The 24479-nt window shown below is 37.8% G+C and overlaps 2 protein-coding genes across 12 annotated transcripts in view; one reads left to right on the top strand and one right to left on the bottom strand.

Moving 5' to 3' along the window:
- Positions 1-24479, top strand: part of NCOA2 (nuclear receptor coactivator 2) — a 227431-nt gene that overhangs the window by 36271 nt on the left and 166681 nt on the right. Inside the window, exon 1 of one of the 11 annotated variants that reach the window (XM_074354937.1) lies at positions 21179-21197. The exons of the other annotated variants lie outside the window; for them this stretch is intronic. The gene's annotated coding sequence lies outside the window, so the exon portion shown is untranslated. Of the gene's footprint in view, positions 1-21178; positions 21198-24479 lie in introns of those variants that run through there. 11 annotated transcript variants of the gene reach the window in all.
- Positions 5077-5741, bottom strand: LOC105078572 (small ribosomal subunit protein eS7-like). The gene has a single exon (XM_045504452.2). It carries the CDS (start codon positions 5686-5688, stop codon positions 5092-5094), a length of 597 nt encoding a protein of 198 aa, XP_045360408.2. The 5' UTR covers positions 5689-5741; the 3' UTR covers positions 5077-5091.

The raw sequence follows: 24479 nt of genomic DNA, 5'->3' as shown, positions 1-24479 counted from the left end.
CCTTGAATCAGTAGATCACTTTCGATAATACTGCCATTCTAACAATATTAAGATTCCAATCCATGAAAATAGGATGGCTTTCCATTTATTTAGGTCTTTAATTTCTTTAAGGAGTGTTTTGTAGTTTTCATTATAAAAACCTTTCACATGGTTGGTTAAATTTATTCCTAGTTATTTTATTTTGGATGCTATTATAAATGGAATTGTTTCTTAATTTTCTTTTCAGGTTTTTCATTGCTGGTATATAGAAACAGTTGTTTTTTGTGCATCGATCTTGAGCTCTGGCAGAAGGGACATTTAAAATAAATTTTGAATGATAACATTGATAGCCAATATAATGTGGGAGAAGTATATTCCAAGCACAGGGGACTCACTGAGCAGGCGTGTACTGAATGACATTCATGTTTGGATAGTAGGGGAGAAAAGAAGAGCTGTACTGGGGGACAGCACACACATAACTCGACAAGGAAATAGATTTGAGACAACAAAATGCAGAGACAGGGCAGAGAAAGATGACTCTAATCTAGATTTAATGATGTTCCCTGTTCTGTGAACACAACTAGCCTTTTTAATCATGCCATCAAATATTGGATGTTAAATGAAGTAATAAATGTGAAAATACCTCAAAAACTGGAAAAGCGTCATACGAATGTAAGGAGAATTATTACTGCCGTGCTGTTGGTTTTTATTATCAGTCTGTCAGCTAGCAGGGAAGCCAGTTTGTTTTTAGGGACTTGGGTGTTAAAGGGTTAACCAGCAGGAAATTGTGACCTACTTGCTTTTAGGTAGGTCCCAAAATTACTTACTTATGACTATTAAACATGCTTTTAGTATTGAAATATGTAGTGTGTCAAACTTTCCAGCCTTTATTCTTCCCCCTTTCACATTTTAAACCATTGGAACAGTAGTTTCTATAACAGAATTTTTTGTAATTGAGTTTCTCAGGAGTACAGCTGTTCGGGCAGCATTACTGCTCTGTGCCGCTAAAGAATGATTAGCTTAATGTTTTTGTTTGTGCTTCTACAGGAACATTTATTGGGAGGAAAAAGGAGATCAACTTTTAAAAACAGAGACTAAGGCCTTAAAATAATTCTCCTCTGTAGTCTTTCTAAATGCTAAGAAGGCAGGTAAAAATTATTATTGTAATTGTATGTCTAGTCAGAGGAGTGTGGAAACGCTTGCCTCTGTGTAGAAGTAGTTTCATTTAAATGCAGCATTCCTCTGCTTCTGCTCAAGTGGAGATGACCCCTCAGGCCCATTCAGAATCACAGTAGAGGTCAGCACAGTTTGAAAACCTTCATGTTATTAGCCGAACTTTTGCGTGATGTGTATGTAGGACAGAAGGATGAAGAAAGATTCTTTAGGATGGGGTGGCCAATTTAAGTTCCCACTGTCTTCCACCAGTTGTGTCTGTAGCAGATACTGCTGCTGACCGATAGCTTTTCTGCTGAATTTGGACATGGCCTTAGAAGGAAGCCTCCTCAGCCTCTGGCCCCAGGCAGGATTTTGGAGTCATTATGCCACAGGAACCTGCTAGCATCTTCCATCTGATAGAAGTTTGAAGAGGGTAGTCTGCTCTTCCTTTTATTCCTCCCTCTGTCCCCACTGCCCAAAATAGTGTCTGACACAAAGTACAGAGTCAGTAAATGTAAAAACAAATCAACAAAAGGACAAATAACCGTCTTAGAAGAGGTTGAAGACACTAACTTTGACTTTTGTTCAAGCATCAGAATCTGTTCTTCTTTAGGTGGCTGTTTGTGTGTTTTTATTAGCTTAGGTCAGCACAATCTGTCTTCTGATTTTGAATATTCTCACATGTTCTTCATACTGAGCATGGCTGATCTGGACATGTGCCACACATATGGTTGACATCTTATAGCAATAGAGAAAGAAGTGCATTTGATAGCTTGATCAGTGTTTGTTTCCCAATATATAATAGCTTAATTTTGTTGAATTTGTATTTAAAATATTACAGACAGTGTGCTAATAACTGCAATGTCAATGTGGATTAGACAGCTGACAAAGCAAACATTTGAGGACCAACATCTGTGCCAAAACACCTTTAACTACAGTAGGCTTTGATTGGCCTAATTTTTCCCATAAATAAAGTCATTATATTGGAACTGTTCTAGTCTCTGAGAATAATAAAACATCAGCTTTTCAAAATCTATGCTATGTGAAGGATAAACATCTTTTTCTACTCTTGTGTAAATAAAGTTCTGTTATTTTTAAAGATTGCTGTTAGGCAAACTATTTTACATGGAATCCTTTAGCATTAAGTAAGTGCTTGTTTTTATTATTAATATTAAACTCAATAATAATATTCATCTGAGAGTCAAGTATTTTTCCTGTAGATCCATTGTCAAGAGATTTTGTAACTGGGGTTTAGAAACATTGTTCAATTTCATCAAAGATGGAGGCCTGGTGTCCCTCATCCCTGAACTGTTGGATTAGGGTTATGCCACATTTTAAAATGCATTTCGGATTACTGTGTAGTAGAACACAGTTATCCTGTGCTAAAGTAGCGCATTTACAAAGCTCACGTCTTTTGAGGAGTATGTTACTGCCTACAAAGGAGAAGGACCACACAGGTCACCTGTAAATTTTCTCCTAGAACTGCCTTTGGAAGAATCCATATGAAAAGACACAGGCTTCTTTCTAATTGATTTGTTAATGAGTATGAAATTTTTTCTTTCTAGCCTTTGAGAATAACCAAAACTAAAGCCCTATCAACAAAATATGAAAGTAAATAGTTATAAAGTTCAATCAGATTTATGATTTGGTGTTTGAAAACATCACACTGTTGTATAGGAATATTTAAAAATAACTGTTTAAATCATTTTTATAAAAGCAATGCCTTTACAATCTGAGAAAAGATGAAAATGACATGCATCTTCATAATATTTGTGATGCTTTATAATGCTTTTGAAATTACAGTTGAAACCTTTGTCATACCCTTGGGAGAGGGTAGATTGTGTAAATAAAGAGAGCAGTTCCTTTTTTTAAGAGGAGAAATGGTTTTCTTTCGATGGTTGCAGCAACATGATGGAATCCAGAGCTAAAGTCTTGGCAGGCATTGTGTGCAATTAAGGAGATTAAAAATGAAACTGACTTTTAAGTAGTTCTATGGTTAAATTACATTTACCATTTTTAATAGTTTATAAGGGTTAGTTTATTTATAAGACATATCTAAAGATCTTATTGAAGAGTTATGACGTATACAGAGGAATTAAATTAGAGGATAGTGCACGAGGTTACATAATCAAGTATACTTCAGTTGTGTGGGTCAGAGCATCATTACCTTAGAATTTTAGATACCAAGGTTAGCCGCTGTTATTGCTGCTGGTGAGTTTTTGTTAAGATGTGGACAATGTGGAGCATAGTGAAAAGAGATCCCACTGATAGAACACCAGCCAAGTGCTATGGAGGTTCTGTGATGAATGACATTTATGACTTCGGTCAAATCACTTAACTCTATAAACCTAAGAGAGTTTTTGAAATGTGTGTAAACATCATTTTTATCTCAAAGTTCTCTTCCATTCATTATGCTCAAAGAGATTCCCCAGACTAAAAAAAAAATTTTTTAAAGAAAAAGTTGTCCTATCTAAACTCTGTTTAAGGATGGTTCAGGTTTTCTTAAACACCCAAGTTGGTTAAGTTGGTTGGTTTTCCTAAGTACGTTTTCTTTAATGGTAATAGACTGTCACTGTGATAACTTTAAGCTAGGTTTTGGTAGTTAATTGTTAAAAAGTATTTGTAAAGTACAATTTAATTTGCATTAATAGTTTGGATCTAATAACCTAATGTTTTCAAATTAGGATAAATTTGAAGCTCTTAAAAGTAGTGCATGATTAAATATGAGAACATATTAAGTGTAGAGTGGTTTGAATTCTGTTATACCACTATTATGCATAGTAGTAAAATAGGCCTTTATGGGTGCTGTCGGCTATAAATGTGTCATTTATAAAGGATGATAAGATTGAGTCGGAAGCAAAAGTGGAGCTTTGGCCTGGTCAGCCACTTATAGGACAGTGTTCTGGAGATTGGGGAGTGTGAATGGTAAGTGGGTTGTAAAATTAATTTAGTGGGCTGTGACCAGCATTAATAATAGTGTGATAGATGAGAGTATATCACATGTAGTAATGCTAAATGCTGAAACTTTGGTTCCAGTTATTGTGTGTATTGGTTCATGATGTAAAATGTATTTCTTAACTGCCCTGCATCCTTACTATGAGCACTTACAGTTCATTCGAAGTGATAGGCGGTCAGTAAATATTTAACTGCACATGGTTTAATTTAGTAAGTTTACATAGGAAAAGCCTCAAAATAAAATCAGAAAAACTTCTAATACAAAATGACATTAGGAAAATTGATAGGACTTCCATGTTGTGCTGGGGGTGGTTTTGCTATATGCCTGTGACCTTCTTCATTGTAGGGACTGTGTCTCATTTCGCTTTATGTCGGTGTGTAGGTTGGAAGAGCCTAATTCTCACAGTAAAAAGACCTGGGTTCCAATTTTGACTCTTGCCACATGTAAACTTTGGGATATTGGGCATTTTTTTTTCTGCATTCTGACCTTCACCCTTCTCATTTAAAAACAAGAATAATAGTACTTACCTCTGATTAAGTTACCACTGTACTATAAACACCAAGTACCCCAAGTACTTTGCCTGGACTATAGTAATTGCTTAATAAATATTTACTAAGTTAATTAAAAGGATATAAAAACATCACTGAATACTAGTGTTTATTTTAAAAATCTTTCTGAATTATCTTGGAAAAAGCATGAAATATAAGATTAATTAACAACAAAGTCCTACTATATAGCATAAGGAACTATATTCAATATCCTGTAATAAATCATAGTGGGAAAGAATATGAAAAATAATATATATATGCCTAACTGAATCACTTCCCTGTACGTCGGAAACTAACAACACTATAAATCAACTATACATCCATGAAAATATATAAATAAATAGAAGATTATTTGGATCACATGCTAGGGTAGAAATTCCTCATGACCTTTTGAAAAATTAGAAGCCCTGATTATAGAAGATAGCTTTTTTTTTTTTGTGAATACTATTTTATTTAGTCATTTTTGTTTACAACTGAAACTGAAAATTCAAAATTAACATCCTTGCCCGTGAGCTTCTTATAGACACCAGAAAATGTTTCAACCTTTTGCTCCACGTTATTCTGCTGCGCTTTGTCCAAGTGCACCTTTATGAGCCGGCTGCCGTCCAGCTTCATGCGGATCCTCTTGCCCACTATTTCACTTGGGAAGGTCAGGTCCTCCAGGATGGCGTCATGCACGGCCATCAGCGTGCGGCTCCTGGGACCCTTTTGCTTATTTTTGGTTTGGCTTTTTCGAGTTGGCTTAGGCGGGATTCTTCTCTGAGCAATGAACATGACGTGCTTCCCGCTGAACTTTTTCTCCAACTCGCGCACCAGCCAGACCTGGATTTTCTGGAAAGATTTCAGTTGAGGGACCGGGACGAAGATTATGATAGCTTTCCGACCACTGCCAACTTCAATTTCCTTGGCCGCCGTGATGTTCAGCTCCCGCAGCTGCGCCTTGAGGTCCGAGTTCATCTCCAGCTCCAGGAGGGCCTGGGAGATGCCGGACTTGAATTCGTCTGGCTTCTCACCATTAGGCTTCACGATCTTCGCACTGGAGCTGAACATGGCCTCGACCTTTGCGGAGCAGGCAGCACTGGCTGCCTCGGCTGACGCTTGTGAAAAGGAAGATAGCTTTCTTTAAAAAGAAAAAAAACAAAAAAACAAAAAAAGGAAAAAAACTGCCAAATTAAGAAAGAGTAATGTGCAAGATGTAAATTAGAAATTAAGTGGGCCAAAATCAAATCAAAGAGTTACTTGTAAAGATTAAAAATGAACCCAAATAAACCCTCTCAAGTGAAAAAACCCAGGTAAAGATTCATTAGTAATGTTTGGAACTGATTGATGTTCATGTGTAAATTACATACCCTGGGATGAAAAATAGGCATGGGTTTGGATGGAATCTTTACCTAAAATTTTGTTTAAAATTTAGAAGCCAACATAACTGTTGAAAGAATAGAATATTCTTGGCTTAATTAGCAAACAAATGCAGTCAGTCACTTGATAACAGTCGTTCACTCAATAGTTTCGAGAAAACAAATGAGTTACGGAGTTGTTGGCTAGAATGCATAACCTCTTACCCTTTATACCAATTATGTTACTATAAAGGTAGGTTGTCAGTATAGGTCTCATTATAAGAAGATTTGTAGAGGAGTCACAGAAAAGCTCATGTCAGCTGTTTTTGCTGTATTCTAATATTCTGGCATTTGAAACAAAAATATTACTGAATCTGGTTTTACAAAAGAAAAGCCTGCCTGATTGGTATACTGGAGTTATTTTAGGGGATTATTGGAGTATGTTGGTGAGAGAAATAGAAAAGATGATTTATGTAAGCTTTATAAAAACTTTATAGGTTCTAATCCAAAAGGAATAAAATGTTTTGTGTTCCTGTAAGATGGAGAAGTGTTTATTCATGAAGTCACATTGGCCTGGAAACAGGAAGTGAATGTTGGTTGTGAACTGTCACTTCTCTAGAGGAGAAAGTTTTTTTTCCCAAATATTTTATGGTTTCCCAAGGAATTGGTGGTGCTAGTACTAACCTCATTTTCTATTTTTATAAATTGTGTAAAGAGGGGCATGTACAGTCAATTTTGACCTTTTTTTGAGTAATGAAATACTCCAGGAACAAAACCTAATTGCAGATTATGAGTGAAGGAAGTGTGGGATACTGTTCAGTGGTCTGTTTAGGGGAAAATCGTATGAATTACATTTATTAACTTAGGAGTCCTGAATTTACTTAAGACCAGGGTAAGAATCTATCCGCTGTGGTAGAAGATTCTCTGTAGATACTGTGCTAAGAACATCAATAATATGTCAGTAATAAGCTAGGCATTCTTTGGAAGAGTGTGGGAACAGCATGTTGTCTTGCCATTGTACAAAATCATGCTTTATACACACCCAAGATAAAAGCTATATGTTGTTCTGTTAATTAAAAATAATGAAGTATCTGGACTTACAGCAGTATACTATAAATATTTATTCCTTACAGCATTAATACCGAGGAAGGAGGAGGATATAATTGAGGTTATTATAAAATGGGATCTTGAATAAATTCCTCAAATTCCATCATGCTAGAATTGAGGGTGGGGTAAGAGTGCTTCTAGGAATTTTGTGAGTCAGTTTTAGGATAATGAAGAATTCTTGTATATTAGAGAGTAAACTTGTGGAAATTAGTACCACCACGATGGAGTACAGATTGAAAAAAAATCATGAAAATTAAATTCACAGATGATATACACAAAATAGATATTAAAGAAAATTTGAGATGGCTAGAATCTAGTTTTTCCTTTTCAAAAATGACGTGAAGGTTTTCCTTAGTATCAAATGGAATTCAGGATTGAATGAAATGCTGACCTGACTGCACATGCAGTCACTTTTCCTGTTAAAATTTGGGATGTGGAGTTGTCCTGACTGGAGACCACCCAGAGTGATGGCCAGCCTCGGGGTGGCCTTTATCAGGTCACGGAAGTCCCCATTGCCAGTAGTTTATGTTTTCTTTTTAATTTGTATTTAGTGATATGATCATATGGTTTTGCTTATTTTATATCTTAAGGGATAGCAGGTAAAAATCCATCTTTAATGGTTACTACAGGCTTTCAATTTATTCTTGAGGCAAGTTTGATAATGCGTATTTTTCTAGAATGTTATCCATTCTGTGCTATTTTCAGCTATTGACAGAACTGCTCATTGTTTTCTTTTATGATAATTAAAAGTCTCTGCTATATCTGTAGCTATAATTATGTCCTCCAGAGTTCTTTTTGCAATGTTTTTTTTTTTTTTTTTGTCTTTATTTTCTTGACATCACATTTTTAAAGTAGGGACTTCACTGTTTATTCATCATTTTACCTCTCGTCTAATGCTCACATGGGACGCGCCCCACTAACTCCTATTGAACTGAACTGAGCTTGGCTTCAGTTCTTCCATGTCTCTGGCCAATACTGCGATCCATTGCTAGCTTTTCTTCCCCTTTTCCCTCCATGCCCCGCAGGTAGGAATTTTCAAACTTTCGCCCTCCTCTGCCAGTATGCCCTTTTTATGAGTGATTTCATCCAATCCAAGCTTTTTGCCATCGCCTTTATTAGATGGCTCCCAAATTTATAACCTGAGCCTGACCTTTCTTCTAAGCTGTAACTGCTTGCTTGGCATTTCTCCCGGGGTGTCTTGCTTACACCTTCCCTGCAGCACAACCAGAGTGAAACTCCTGACTTCCCTCCACCCAGACCAGTTCTCCCTCCAGGTTGCCTGGTTTCTGTTAATTGTCACTGCTACTCATCCAGGCTCAAAACACTAGTTGCTTTGACTCTTTCTTGCAAGCTCTGTGCAGCCTACCCTCACAGTGTCATACAACGTGACAACCCCATGATTCCTTCCGTCACCACCTGCACTCAGACCCTCAGTGCTTGGTACCTGGATGATTGTAACACCCGCCTGTCCTTTTGGCTGAGTCCTGTTTATCTTCCACACTGACTTAGGGTTCAGCCTGCATGGCAGTCAGACCACTCTGTAGCCTCAGGTGCCTTGGTTCTGCCCACCACCTTCTCGACTAGGTCCAAGCCCCTTAGCTTTCTGGGTCTCCTGCAGTAGTGCCCCAACATTCCTTCCCTGGTTTGTCTCCCTTCCTGCCTCACCCATATTGTATTTGGGCCTGAGTGTCCCACCTCTGTTCTGCATTCTTGAGTTTTTACTTAGCTGTTTGCTCTCCAGTGAGCACCCTCTCCCTCATCTCCGCCTATAGAAGGGAAGCGTGTCAAGGGCGATCTGGCACGTTCCCCACTAGCTGTGGTGCCCCGCAGAAGGCTTCTCTTTGTTGTTTCCAGGGCACTTCTCTTGCTTTGTATTGTGGCCATGTGGGTCCTTAATATCTCCTACTCGATTTTAAGCTCCTAGTGGGTAAGAACCACTTCTGACTCTGCTTTTTCTTTTTCATTGACGCAGGTGTTAGCACACTCAGCAAATACTGATTGAAAATGATTAAATGATTACAGTTGTTTATAGTTTCCTTCAGTGAAACCTCTTACACTGTCTTCCTAAGATGTTTAACTCCTCCAATGTGAATTAACAATACAGAAGTACCGTCAAGGTAGCCTTTCTAGAGATAGGCGAGTGTCTGAGCCACGCTCCTCCAAGACTGATGCTTCCTCACAGGTGCGGGCTCTGTAGCGGGATGAAGCCCTGTGGGAAGTGAGTCCAGAGGCATCGCCATAGTGACCTTGATTGGTTTCTGATCTAGTAACAAGGCTAGATATTTGCATATTTCTTTTAAGTAAAAGATGAGTTAAGTATCATTCATGAGTGGCTGAAATGATGGTATTTTAAATTTTAAGATAAAAGTTACTGTATGTGAATTCATTATGGATGTAGGCAGTATATCACTATTTGTATTTCTTAATCTATAGAATCAAGATGATTAAAAAGAAGAGATTAAATTTTATTCATACTAAAGAAAACCATTTTGTCCAATTTAATGTGAATCTGCCAGTATATTTTACATGAGAGGTATTGGGAAAGATGAAAATCATGTTTTTGTAGTTGAAAAATCATAGTTAACCTGTCCATTAGCCTGTCAGCAAGTTAAGTTTATGAAATTCCATCATGATAAAAGATTTGGGAATACACTGAACAGACGTACATAGGAAAATTAGATTAAGCATTAATTTGCTACCATTTTTAAAAATTTAGTTTATGTTTATTCTATCATCTTGAGTACAGAGGTGGACTCGCCAGCCTCGTCTTTTCCTGTAGTGTCCACTCCTGCCTCCCTCTGTTGTCCAAAGATCTGTTCTGAGTTCTCAGTATGATCTAGGCCCTGGGCTAGCAACCAGCAGGGCAGCGGTGAATAATGCAGACCCAGAAGCTGCCTGCTTGGTGCTTCTAGTCCAGTGAGGCTTTTGGATGTAGACATACAGTAAACAAAGTTCCTTATTTTGCAAAAGAACATAATTTCTTATGATGGAGTTAATCTTTTTAAAGGAAAAAAAGCAGGCAGCTTATGTTCAGATTGATAATCATTTCAACAATAGTCAGAATTTTAAGCTTTAGCAATATAAAACTGCTGCCCTCTGTGCAGACACAGGCCTGATCTGAGTCTCGGTTTGCTTATCTCTGTAAATAGAGATGTTAGGAGAAGGAGAAGTAATTAATGTGTAGCAAGCACTTTGATATTTATGCCCAGTGGCTGTAAACAGTTATTAAAAAGTCATTGAACAGGTCAGAATGGCAGGTGCAGTGGTGTGGCCAGAGCGAGGGCCGGAAAAGCAGGATCTTGGCAGCTTTGGAGAAGGAGATACATGTAAAATGTTCTACTCCTGACTAAACATTTTATTATTAAATGATTACAGTTAGGATTCCATCAGTATATTTCTGTACATCTCAAAATGTCACAACAAACAAAATATGTTCTGTGTTTGAACACAGATAAGTTGATAATTTCGTGTATAGACAGTAGCATGGATTCTCATTCCCCGTAGTAAAGGTAACTCTCTTAGAAGGAGGTGTCATTTCATGAAAAGGCAGCAAGCACTGCAGTTCTGTGTATTTGGATTAGAGCAGTGGGGTTGGAGTGGGAGCTGCAGTTGGTGTGGGGAGAGGTTGTTGGACGTGGAGCCCTGCTTCTCACTCCCTGTTCATCCCAGGGGCTCTGCTGCTGCTCGCTGGCTGTGTGAACTGGAAGTTACTTTTTCTCCATCCTTTGGCAGTGTTTCACCTTAGGCAAATCACCTGGAGTTTTTGGCCTCACTTAAAAATTTTTGAGGGTGTTGGAGATCTCTTTTGAGTCCTGGTGAATATTAATAATAAAAAATAATGTGTGATTTGGAGAGTAGTAGCAGCAAATACTATGCAAAGTAAGTTGGCGTTTATCATAGATCCTTTGTGAGAGGGATTTAATGCTTGTGCTGCATTTAGGAGTTTAGGAGTTCAGATTAGCTTAAAACAAATCTAAATTATGAGTGATTCATCATTTTAATAGGATTTTACAGGATACTTAGAATGGGTCCAAGCACTATGTGTATTTCTGTAAGTCAAGGTTTTGGTTGCTATCAAACTGCTACTGTTCATTGTTTTTGTGCTGACTGGTTTTTGTAGCCCCCTGTCTGCCCTTGTAGAGAGAAAAAGTACCCATTAGGGTAGTAGTTGGGTGCATGTGCTGTTAATCCAAGTATACTTCTTACAAAATGCTTTGAAATTTTATCTGGCTGAAAAATCCTATTTCTAAATTTGAAGACAACTTTTGAGCAGAGAAAAAATTTATAAACCATGCATGGCACATTTACAAATTCTTTGGAAAAACTGTCTGTGATTTGGAGTAATTATTTATCCCCAGATCTCCATGTGTCACACATTGCCTTTTTACCCCTGGGGAGTAACCAGATTGCATTATTTGTGATCCTTTGGAGTTGTATGAAATGATAATTTAACTCTTCAGATGTGGTTAATCTACAGGCTCTGCTTCCTAACTATTAACATACAGGGCATGACAGGCTTAACTGTTTCCAGGTGTGACTGAAGAACTTGGACGGCAAATTGCTCGATTATCTCGGCCGCTGTAATTTACTAGAAAACTGCAGCTTTGGCATCAGCAGTTAGAAAGGAGTATGTTAACATTAACTACACTTGAGACACATTTTACATGACATAAACTGTCTTTTTGAGACAGTTAAGTGTTTATTTTTTATAATACTATTTAGAACTCCGTTTTGTCTTTTGAATAGTTGAAGTTTTGCTAATGAGCAGGCCCTGATTTACATAAGCTAGATGTGTTTTGTGCAGCTTCCTACAGTTTGGTGGTTCGCTCCCCTGATCTACATAAGCTAGATGTGTTTTGTGCAGCTTCCTACAGTTTGGAAGTTTGCTCCCCGGATCTGTCACCTGCTGCTGGAACCTTTTCTCCCCTCATTCCCACTTAACTCTGCCTTGGTCCAGAGAGCAGCTAGCATCTTCCCTCCATGCCCAGCTTCTCCCAGTTCCTGGAATGGAGTCTCCTTTGCCTCCAGAAAGGATGCACCACTGATCAGGGCATAAGAGGGCCCACTTACCACTCTTGTTGTTGTTATTAGCAGTAAAAATTCTTAGAGATCCAGAGGGTTTATTGTTAAGGAGGACATAGAGAGGCTACGTTCTGTTCTGTAGCCGTTCTGTTCTGTAGCCGGCCAGAGGAGGAGTGAAGTTCTGGGCAGAGGTGAGATGAGTTGAAGAGGCCCCAGGCTGGTGAGCTCTGTTGCACTCACCATCCTTGGCCATTGCTGTCTTCCCTCAAGCTCAAAGTGCCCAGTCCTCATCCTGATCTTGAGCCACCTTCACACCTTCCCCGCCACTTCCTGCCCCTTCATCTTCCCTAGACCATCTCCTCCATCTCCAGCGTGCCTCCCCTCTGGCCCTGCGGGGACCCCTGTCCACTCAGTGGGAGACACAGCCTTCTCCCCTTCTGTCCAGTGGTGGACAGGCTGGTCCTGGCCTCTGTCCACTGCAGCGAGCTGGAGGGTAGGGGCTTCCTGACACCCCCAGTGGGGAGTCTGAATTTTCTTATTGGAATGTTTTTATTCATGCCAGTTAGCTTTTACAGAACTATAAATATAAACTAGAATATATGGATTAAAAAGGCTTTTGTTGCTAGTCTGAGGACCTGATAACCATTTATAGCATTGCTCATAAGAGAGAGTGTCCCAGGTTCCAAACAGCCAGTCCTAAAATGGGGGTTTGAAAGACATTTTTCTAGAAAGATAATTTTCTCTTGTAAAACTCATATTAACTGTTCTTTCATTTTTTCTTAACCCTAAATTCAAATGAAAGCTTCATTAAGATTCAGATTCTTAATGAAAGAGAAGATGGAGTCTTTTGTCCTCAGCATTTCAGCTTGGTCACCCATATTAATGTGCCAGCGTAAATCATCACTGATTCTTGAATTTTGGGATTATCTTTGGGATAGTGATGGTATGGAAAGATCCATCCATTATTTAAGTTATTGGTGACATTCTAGAAGTGTGTTATGCATGGCAGAAAGATAAGGACCAGAAAGGGTATAAGTAGAGACTTCACACTGATTTATTTATGAAAACATAAATTTTAAAGGAAAATGTGATTTGAGGCATTGAGTAAACTACAATTCTACTAGTGACTTTGTGCTCTGAAAATTGTTTACTAACAGGTGGGATTATAACCAGAGGCATTTGCTAATGTATTTGCAGAGACTGCTGAAATAATTCAGATTTATTGACCATAAGAGGATATTAAATATTTACCTTTTCTGCTCAGTGCCTGTAGTGAAATAGAATATAAGTTAATGGTTAATGGCTTATAGGCAGTTATTTCTGAAATACTATCTTCGTGTACTTTATCCAGTGACATTACTTATATTTCGTATGTGTTAAAAAGCATATTTAGAATCTACCTTACATGAATGTTGCTGCTTAGCTAAACAGTATTCCAGAAGATGTTTCTAACTATGTGGGGTGTGTGTGTAAGTAACTGCAAAGGGACAAAAATATGTTTTAAGTTGTGGGATAGGGAGAAAGCTATCTTTAAAAAAAAAACAACAAATAGAATGAAATAATAATATATTAATCTTACTATGTGTGTGTCCTGGCACACCTGCAGTATCTAATGTTTTCCAGAATGTTATAAGGTTGGCAGTAATTCAGCATGTGAGAATCTAGCAGTTATGTTAGATTAGTGTTAGGATGATTAAATAAAAACTATACTTGTAGGTGTAGAATCAGAGAAAAGCCAACTTATTTAGGTTTCCTGCAAAGTAGTGATAGGGCAGTATTCAGCTAAAAATGTCTCAGCATGAAAGAAAGTTTACTTGAATTGGTATAAGCATTGGGAAGAGCATAAAGCACTATTTGCAAGTTTTAAACTTTGAGGGAAATAATTTATAGCATTGTTTGGAATTTTCTGAAAACTAGATCTGCAAAACTGACTTAACAAAAGTTAACTAATAGAAGTTCTGGTTTTTCTACAAGCCCAAAGGGACTGTTGGAGGGTTTTTTGTTGTTTTGCTTCTATTAAATTAATTTTTAACATCCTGAGAATGACTGCATTATTGTGGTTAATGAAAAAAAATTCAAATATTTTTAATTTTAAAACTATAAGGAACTTACTTTAACTGCCATTAGTTTGTCAGAACAGACAAATCATTTAGAAAAGGTTGGTTCTTCTGTAGGTGATACTGTTTCATGTGACATTTCAGGTATATTATTGAGTTCTGTACTAAAGATAAGAACAAATTAAAAAAAAAAACCTTCAAATCCTAGCATCATTCCCCCCAAAATCTGTAATTTTGTTTGAGAGAGAAGAAACCTAGGACCTTTTATCAATTGTACCTTGGAAGTTACTGTCATTAAATTCATAGAGACAGAGTGGTAATTGTTGGGGGCAGGGGGCAGTGAGGAAGGGAAGTGGGGAGTTACTGTTTGATGACTAGGGTTTCAGTTTTGCAAGGAGAAGAGAGTTCTAGAGGTTGGTTGTACAGCAGCATGAATGCACTTATAGCCGTTGAACTGTGCGGGTAAAAATGGTTGAGATGGTAAATTTATCTTATGTGTATTTTACCACAATTAAAACAACAAGCCTTTCAGATTTAGTGGAAAGGCTGTTCAGCTGTTTTAGTGTCGTGTTTTCCTTGACAGACACTGATGGGTAGCCACTGGCTCTGCCGTGGTCGAGAGCACTGGGCTCAGCCCTGCTTTCTTTCTAGGGAATGTTATGGTGCAAGCGTGTATGTCTCACAGGAAAATAGCTTAGTGTGGATGTTGGAGAAAGCGAGTATTGGGTGGGGGGGCAGTGTGTGTAGGGCTCTTGGAGACAGGAGTGGCTGGACCACGTTCAGGGTGGCTGGGAAAATGACCATGGTTTACTTAGGGAGAGATATATGAAGTGCTGTTAGCAGCTTCTTTTAAAAGTTTTAACTTTTTATTTTTTTTTGTCATTTTGCTTATATTTTATTTCTCACCACATCTACCAGGTAGAGTATTGATGGTTTCTGCCAAGGATCCAAATACATCCCATTTATTGGTATTCATTATAACAGGTATTTTAAGAAAGGTCCTGTGCTACGAGTTACTAGGATTGATGTCAAGATCAGGCCAGAGCCCCCTGCCCTTCAGAGTTTCATGCTCTAAAAGAGAAGATAGGATGTGTGGGCCAATATAACTGAAATACAAGACAGAGTCAGATATGCAATATAAAGAAAGTTTTGTGGAAAAACCACCTAGGGTGATCTAATGCTCAGAAACGATATCAAGGAAGGATCGTGAAGTAGGAGCAGAACCTTGAGAGATGGGGAGGGTGTTAATAGGTAGAGATAACGGAGCTATGAATCCAACTTGAGCACCGTGACGCAGACAGACATGGGCCGGGGGCGGGGGGAGCAGGGTGACCGCTGCCGAATGAGTGTAAGAGCTCTGTGACACTGCAGAACAGGATGCCCGCTGGTTGTAGTAAGAAGAAGACAGGAAAGATATTTTGAGGCCAGATCATGAAGAATTCTCAAGATCTTATTGAAAGTTTGAATTTACATAAGCAGTGGGGGAACTGCTGGAAGTTTCTAATGTGTGTCTGAGACGTTTCGATACCCTTAAAGTTCTTGCAAGCGGACAGACGTAGGGTTAGGAAGCAGGAGGGCTTACTTGGTCTGATTTGTGATTGTTTAATTGTAGAGACAGATTAGGTTCTTTGGTGTCCATCTGAGGTAGGAAATTAGGTTGGATAAATAAATAGGCAGAATACAAACTGGGCATTAAAATTTAGGCAAAGGTGTTAAAAATTGATTCGGTTCACTATGTAGAGCCATTGAAAGAAACTGAAGTGAAAAACCGATTTTAAAGGTCAGTTAGGCAGCAGTGTATAGAAGGGATTTTAAAGACTGGTTCGTGAAGAGGTTACTGCATGGTGGGATCATGAGGAGCTGGATGAGGCTAGTTACAGCAGAAACAGAAAGGAGAGGACTGACATGAAATAGAGGAAATGGTGAAAAGAAGGAAGTAGTGAAATTCACAATTAATAAGCATGTTTATGTACAGAGCATTTATTGCACGACAGGGTAACTGACCAATAGTACCCACTCTTAGAAAATAGGAGTGCTGTATTGGTCAGGCAAGAGTGTTGTTGTGAAACGGCCTGGCTGAAGGACCTTGGCTTGAGCAAGGGGGCCTGGTGGCCTTCAGGATCGCCGAAATGATGAGGGCAGAGAGTGCTCCCCATCAGCGTTCCTGTTTGGTTGGCTGCACAGAAGGGCCCAGGCCAGCAGATCTCCCACCTCCATGCCTTGGCACACTGGTAAACTGCAGGCCCTTCAGAAACGGGCTATGATATTTTCAAATCTCATGTAAACTTTCTGCTGCAGATGGACATTCACATGGCCTGGCAGTGTGTGAAAGAACCTAGCTATACAGGTCATAAGGGAAACGGCTGCTGTCAGGCCAGCGCCGAGGACAAAGCAGAGTTTACTGCTTCACACCTGTCCCCCGAGGGTCCAGGAGACCCTTCTGCTCCAGCAACAGCACAGAGCTGAGGACAATCTGGGTCGGATTCAGCCACGGGGATTTTACAGCACCAGCGCCCTGGGATACACATCGACATCCTAGTGCACGCCTCATTATTCTTGACTTTGTTCAATTTGCTTTTGAGTCTTTTAATTCATTCACATTAGCAAATAAAAAAAGCCCAGTCTTTCAACATGCCTTGCAAGCAGCTGAAGACTGGTCCTGCCAGCTCCTTGATGAATGCTACAGCCATAGGCTGCAGTGGGTAAAGGGACAGTGAAAAGAAGATGGCCTTTGGAATGTGAAATCTTAGGTTTAAATCTTTGCTCTGCCACTAGCAGTGAGACCTCAAGCAAGTTATTGAAATTCAGTTTCCTCCATTGCTTTGTAAAACGAAGGTAATAATATTTACCTTTCAGGACTGTTTTGATGACTTGAGGTAATGACTAAAATAAAGGCACTGTACTCTGAAAAAGAATATTTATTTCCCATTGCCGGTGTGTGATGATTTCAGTGCTTTTTACTTTTCTCTGTGTTAAGCAACCACATCCCAGGTTTCGTAAAGCATGTGTTTCTCTGAACTATGGACTCCTGGAGTTTGATCTTTAAAGATTAAATAGACTATAGTAATAAGCAAGCATTGGTCACCTGTGAGTTATTTAAAACAGAAAAAAAAATTAGTTTGAAGCATTAAATTTGCTGTTAAAATCTATTTAAATACCAGTATATCTTATGTCATACACCATAATCATATTACACTTTTTTTTTTTAAAGTACCCGCCACCCTTCCCGCAAAACAGTAGTAAACAACAACAGAACTTATGACTAAAACAGTCAAAGGGGATTTTGGTAGAATTTTCTATCAACTTCCACAGAGAAAGACTCATTTTTTACATTTAGAATTAGGAATTAGTTGGGACTAGCATTCTTGAAATAGATGCAATCATGTTGTAGATTGTGAGACTGTGGAATGTATTCAAGTGTAGGTGGTTTTCTTTTTAATTATTGAGTGTTAGTTTTCAACCTGCTTACAAATCTAGCCATTTAAATTTTTAGTAGGCAGTAGACTTAAACCCAGCACAGATAATCTGCTCAGATGCAAGTATAGTTGTGTTCTTTTAATTGAAAACATGTGACTAGCTTTTAATGTTTTTTTAATTCCTAGAGATCTAAAAAATTTTGGAGTTTTTTGGGTCCAGTTTCAGCTACAAGTAATTGTGTTGGACTCATCCCCAACCCCTTTGAATTCCAGTTACTGTTTACTATATATTTGTGCTTTTAGCAAAAGTTGGTTTCTAAGTCTTAAAATGGCTTCCATCATAACATAGTAACTGCTTTTCATAAATGTTGTTTTTTGAAACCTTAATGAAAGAATTCACGTAACATGAATATAAAAGCAAATCCTGTTGGCCTTAAAGGGACTTTGCAGTTCTCTCTTTTTAACATCTCTATTCGTGTCATGATGTAACTTACGGTTTATTGTTTAAAACTATAACTTGTTTCTGTGTGTGAAAATGCATTTTTTCTTGAAAATGCATTCTTCCATACTGCCTTTCCTGGGACTATGACATCTTAATGATTTTGCTAACAATATATTTGACTGCTTCCTTATGGAATATGAGGTTTGTTTTAGAAAATTTAAATGTGGGCATTGAAAGATAAAGCTTAAATGAAAATTAAAGCCTAGCTTAAAATGAACTTGGATAAAGCCTGAGTTTTACTTTGGTTTCTCCAGTAATATGCAGTTCAGTGCCAGAAAAAAATGGAGATATAAAAATAACATCAAAGTGTTATGCTTTTGAAAAGTTGACACAAATTAATACATAGCAATAATTTTGGACATATTAGCTTAAAGAAGGATTACCTCAGTTACTCTTAGGCATAAATTTTCTTGGTGAGCTGAAGAGAACTGTAAAAAGGAAAATGTCTCTGTATTTAATTTATACAGTTGTAGTAGTTTTTCAAACTAGTTTTACATTTTTAGTAGCTTTTTATGAGCAAACTAGAATTTTGAATTAGAATTCAAATTTGAATTCAAATAGAATTTGTAAAAGCTGTAGTAAAAGTTTGAAGATTGAAATGATCTTTTGCAATTACTTATGTGCTGAACTGTATTGTGTTAGGTAAGCTTTTTAACTTAGCGCTCTGGCATTGCATTGATTGGTAAAAGTTAGATTCTGTTTTGTTTTAGTGAGAAAGCTCTCTGTGCAGAAACATAAAATTTATAAGAAATAATAATTTTACTTTTGACCATTATTATAAGAAAAAAATCCAGAAAATAATGTTAAAACTGTAACACCTTTGCTATAGTTGTAATTTAAACATGGCATTTGCATTTTATAATTAAAAGCTATGCTATTATGAGCAATTTGGGATTAAATAAACACCTCCTTAGTGTTAGAACATCTTCTCTGCTGACTGTTCTTAAGTAAAAGGGAGTATGAGAGGCTTTAAATCAAACTGACAGTTTTTATTTAGGAGAGAAAATTACTTAAAATTAATAAGAAATGATTAATTTCTTATCTGTTCACTTTGCATAACTGCCTTTTCCAGGTAACTGAAGATAACCAACCCTTAGGTGTTAGAATTGCTTTTATTTTATTTAACCACGTCAACTGGAAACTTTTCCTGTTATTATATGTCTTCACACCTTCTAAGATTACATAAACGTAATTTATCCTTTTCTTGTGACTGCATATTAATTTTTGTTAAGCTGTGTTCAGCCTTTTGGTTCTATACTGTGTGGCTTCAGACTTGTCCAAAGTTTAAAAACTTGTGTCTGATTTTTTCCATGACTGTAGGTTCTTTCTTTTTGCTATTGGCATTCATAAATCCTTTCACCATATTCCTCTTTTGATGCAAATAAAAAAACAGGTGATAATAGTTACTACCATTTTTTGAATGGTTTTAATCTTAATATCCACCCTGTGTCAAAGGTATTATCCCCATCGTATAGAGGAAAAGTTAGGTTTAGAGGGATTAAATAACTTATAAAGGTCAGGAAGCCAGAAAGTGGTAAGATGGAGTATGACTCAAGTGAGTTTTTATATATGTGTGAATATGTATACACCTTTGTGAATACTACCCAGGTCAATTCAGTAAATATTTCCAGCACCCCAGGAGGCTCTTGTGTGCCTTCTCTCAACAATATTCGCCCTACAATGACCACTGTTCTGATCTCCGTCCCCACAGATCTCGAGTCCCCTTTTATTAGTTATACCAGTTCTTGAAATTTATAAAAGTTGAATCATATAGAGTGTATTCTCTGGTATCAGGTTTTTCTTCCCCAGCATTACATCTGTGAGGTTCATCCATGTTGTGGCATAGTGTTTATTTCTTCTTTTTCATGACTGTATAGTGTTTCACTGTGTGATTATGTTAAAATGTTGTATTCATCTTGTTGGTGGACATCTGGGTCATTTCCATTTTTGACTATTAAGAACAAAGCTGCTACGAGGCATTCTTTTGCATGTTTTTAGTTTTATACATGTTTTATGTTCACTCCTCTTGGGTATATACCCAAGATTGAAATCCTGGGTCTTGGGAATAATATATGTCAAGCTGTAGTAGGTACTGCCGATCAGTTTTTCAAGTAATCATACAGGTTTTCATTCCCATCAGCAATGTATGGGGTTTCTGGTTGCTCCCCACCCTCATCATATGGTGGTATTGTTGGTCCTATTAATCTTTTCCCCTTTTAAATTTTATTTATTCTGGTGGTATCTAGTCTGATACCAGTAATGCAAATTAAAAGTTATTTTTAAAATGGAAAAGATGTTTTACATGAAATGTATATTCTTTCTTGTATATAAAGATTAGTAGTTGTGTGCCTGGTCTTGAATATCACTGAGGTTCCCCCCACACCAGCCTTGTCTTTATAAGCAAATCTTGATTGCTTGTTTAGTCACTGATACTAAAAAAGTTTTTCCTATAATAAGTAGGTGAAGTATTCTAGAAACCACTTGTTTCATTTAGAGTTTTATGTAAGGGAAATTTTAAAGGAATTTAAGATGGTAAATATCTTTATTGGAGGACTCAAGTTTACAAATGATGTCTACAGAGAAGACTTGTGTGTCACAAACTTACAAATTGTCTTGTAGAATAACTCAGTGAGGACCTTTATAACTAGAAACTCGAGGTCTTTTTTTGCATCAAGATATAGCAATTACATGTAATCTATCAGACTTCATCTAGAACTGTACTCACTGGATGGTTTACATAATAAGGTTATTTTGCTAAAAATTACTTGAATTGACTAGTTCTTGTTTTTCCCAGTTTGTGCAGGTTACACGTGTTTGCCTTTCCTGTATGAGTCTCAGGTACGCGGATTAGTCAGGCGGTCTCATCTGAAACTGATGTATAATAGTGCTAAGTCGTATGACCTGCCATACCAGTTTCACAATGTTTTTGTTTTGCTCAAGTAGATGAAAGGTTTACTTAAGTGTGGCCACACTGGTACAGCATTCCTGGTGATCTTGGTAGGTTAATGACAATCTTTGTCACAGAAATCAGGAAATGTGGGTTGAGCCTACGGAATACATGTACTTAGTTCATTAAAATGCTATCTCCCGAAGCACTGGGAATTGTTGGAAGCACTTGGTAGGTAATGCAGCTTTAAACCCCTACCTATCTATCTATCTACCTACCTACCTACCTACCTACCTACCTACCTATCTATCTTATTCTGTTCTTTAAACTCTTTTAATACATCAGTGTTTAGTCGTATTATCTACTGTATGATTGCTTTCTCTAGTAAGATCAAAAATGACTTTGGAAATTCACATGGATTTCTTTCTGTAGTTTAGTGGGTTTGCTTTAGCTGGAGTGTTCTGGTTAGTCGTGAACACAGTCATATTGCCAGATTGTACTGCTGCTCTGTTTAACTGGTTGGCTTTTAACTGAATTAACTTTGTCAGTCAGTGTTGTGATGGATGCCATTATTTTTTTAAATTATTGTTATAATAGAGAATGGGTTGAAGAATTTTACAAATCAGTTATCTGTGGAATACAGTCAGGTAAGGCAGTTTGGTAGTTAAGCTTTGAAGTATCTTTTGGGCAATATTTGAATGGCTCTTCTAAGAATTTCAGGGTAAATGTAGGTTTAGATTCATGAGGAGAGGAGACATACTGCAGTCTTGCTTTCTGTTGAGTATTCTTTTACCAGGCATACTTTACTCAGTTGATTTCAGGTATAATATTCAACATGTGAATGAGCAGACGGCAAGGTTGCTGTTCATCTGGAGACGGCTCATGTGCGCTTGTGCTGTAAGAGATGACACAAAGCGGAATGTGTTGCTCTCCTTGAGCAAACTTCAAGGCTGTAATCTTGAAGTAGGAGTGGAAAAGTCTGAAGTGAGGCAAGGAAAGCTTAAGCAAAGGCGATGAAGTGGATTAGTTGCTGGAAAAGAGCTCTCAGGACAGGACTGAGTTACTGATTGTCCTATGCAAGAGTGCCGTCTCTAGAGAAACCTAGTAAATGAGTTATTTATTAGAATCACAGTAAGGTAGCTGAGGCCTTTTATTTTTGGAAGGCCATTCCTGCCTTTTGTAAGTCAGTTGAGTTTATAGACTACCACCAAAAAGTTTATTTCAAAGTTTAAAACCATTGAAGACTAAATACTTGGTCACCTCTCTTACTCCACCTTTGTGCGTGTGGAAGATCCTGGCTGTTGGGGAAATACCTTACAGCCTCCAGTGTGTTTAGCAGTAAATCTGCATAACAGAGAATGACACCTGATTAGCTTTTGGGTTTAAAATCTTCACTATTAGATCACAAAGGCTATGACCAACAATCTTTATGATTCATCGTATGTAAGTAACATAAGAAATGAAAAACTTAATGCCAGTTTTCCTCACCTGAACCTTCCATGTTACAGATGACTTTAGTTCTCTTTATCATCCTAGAATCACAACACTTGAACTCTCCCCCACCCACTTCTCTGTAGTGGAAGGTCAGTCTTCCATGACTTTATTTGTATTTTTATTGCCATCACTATTTTGAACAAGTAGCAGTAAAATGCCTTTATCTTTTCACATATATGTGGGAAAACTTAGGTAATAGGGATAAAAGCATGTGTACTTTATACACATACAGGCACAGGTTGATATGTACGTATCCGGTAGTAACTTAATTACTAAGAGTAAGAACCTGTGTACTTTACATACATAATATGCACAGGCTCACAGTTTGTGTTGTAAGTACTAGGCTTCTTGGAAGTGGTACTGCGCTCAACCATGCCGTGGGCGCTAGGAAGGGTTGAGAAAAGTATTAAGAATAGTGGGAGTTTCTGAGGAAATCTACAAAATCTTATTCCAGTGTTTTTGGCTTGTCTCGCTAGTTATGGGGGAGTAAAGACTAGTCCAGGCTGGTTTTCTGGTGGCTCCATTTGAGCTGTCTGCCACTGGGGTGTAGGCGTGTCCTGGGGAGAGCAGTCTGCTGCTAAGGATGCTGGTGGTAATGGCCGCCATTTAGGAGATGATGAAGTGGCGGTGACTAAGCTCTGGCCAGAAAGACCAGACCAAGTTACTGGGCCACCCATGTTGAAGATCCTAGGAGAAATCCAAGTCTCATTTTAGCCTCTATGAAAAATAGATTATATTCTTAAATAAAAAATACAAGCAAAAACTGCAGTAAGATGTTGTTTCTTACCTACCAATTTAGTAAAGTGAAGGAATGAATGAAAGAGAGTCTGCCCTTTGTTAATGAGTTTGTGATTAAAGAGCATTTTCATGAACTACTAGTTTGTGGTATGAATTGGTATTTTCTGAAAATCACTGGCTCCATATATCAGGAGCTTTACCATCAGTCATATCTTTTGACATAGGAATGCCACTCCTGATACCTCTGTTCTAAGGAAATAGCTGTGTATCCAGATGAAATTTATGTGCAGAGATTCCCATCATACAGTTTCTAAACAGGGAAACAATGGAAACAGTGCTGTTAAACGGGGAAGAAATGGTTAAGTAAATGATGTTATAACAATTACAGTAAGGGAAAAACAGCAGAGCGGAAAGTTGTTATATAGAGTTATATTTAATCATGTGTAAAGATACAGATTAAAAAAACACGTGAAAGAGATAAACTAAATGAAAATAATAGCTTAACTTTTAAACTAGTAATAAAAGGTACTTCAGCAGTATGTGGGGCGGTAGTGAACTTAATTTCTCTCGGTTTTCTACTGCTCTCTGTTTTCCAGAATGAACATTTGTTTATTATCTTAGAGAGGAAAATCTAAAAAGAACAGAGTGAATAGTAGCTTCATTCAAGGGAGACAGGTAGAACAGACATGATTTGAAAGAGCTGCTCCGGATATGAGGTTAAGTTTGGAAACAGGACCTGTTCTCACATCTCTAACAAATTCCAGGGATAGCAGAATCTTCTTGGGTTGAGTAAGAAAAGGTTTTAATTTTCTTACAGAGATTGTTGATCTGTAAAGTACATCTCTTAAGGGTAAGGATAATGTTAATACCCTCTAGCACCTGGTGCTTGGTAAGTTCATAGGGAATAAGCAAATGAAAGTTTGCACTAGATTTTGGATGCAGATTGACAAAATCGACCTCAGCATATCCTTTTGGAGTTAGGTAACATACATATTGATAAGATGGAGAAAACAGAGAAATGTGAAGTGTGGTAATCACTAGCTTACTTGGTCTTTTTTGTCCAAAGAATATGTATCTTCAGCATATGCATGTCAATCTTGAAAAAGTGGAGTGCTTTATTTTTTAAGACAGATTCAGAGAGGGGGAGAAAAAAGAGTTGCAGAGCTAAGTAGGGTGGTGTTTAGGACCAGTCATAGACCCTCACTATGAGGGTCTAGGCCTGGGAAGTGGGACCCTGAACTGCTCACGGAAAGTTGCTCGTCCGCACTGAAGATCAGGATT

The sequence above is a fragment of the Camelus bactrianus genome, chromosome 29 (assembly GCF_048773025.1).
Source record: "Camelus bactrianus isolate YW-2024 breed Bactrian camel chromosome 29, ASM4877302v1, whole genome shotgun sequence".
Classification (NCBI taxonomy): domain Eukaryota; kingdom Metazoa; phylum Chordata; class Mammalia; order Artiodactyla; family Camelidae; genus Camelus; species Camelus bactrianus.
This window is presented reverse-complemented; position numbering and strand designations above follow the sequence as displayed.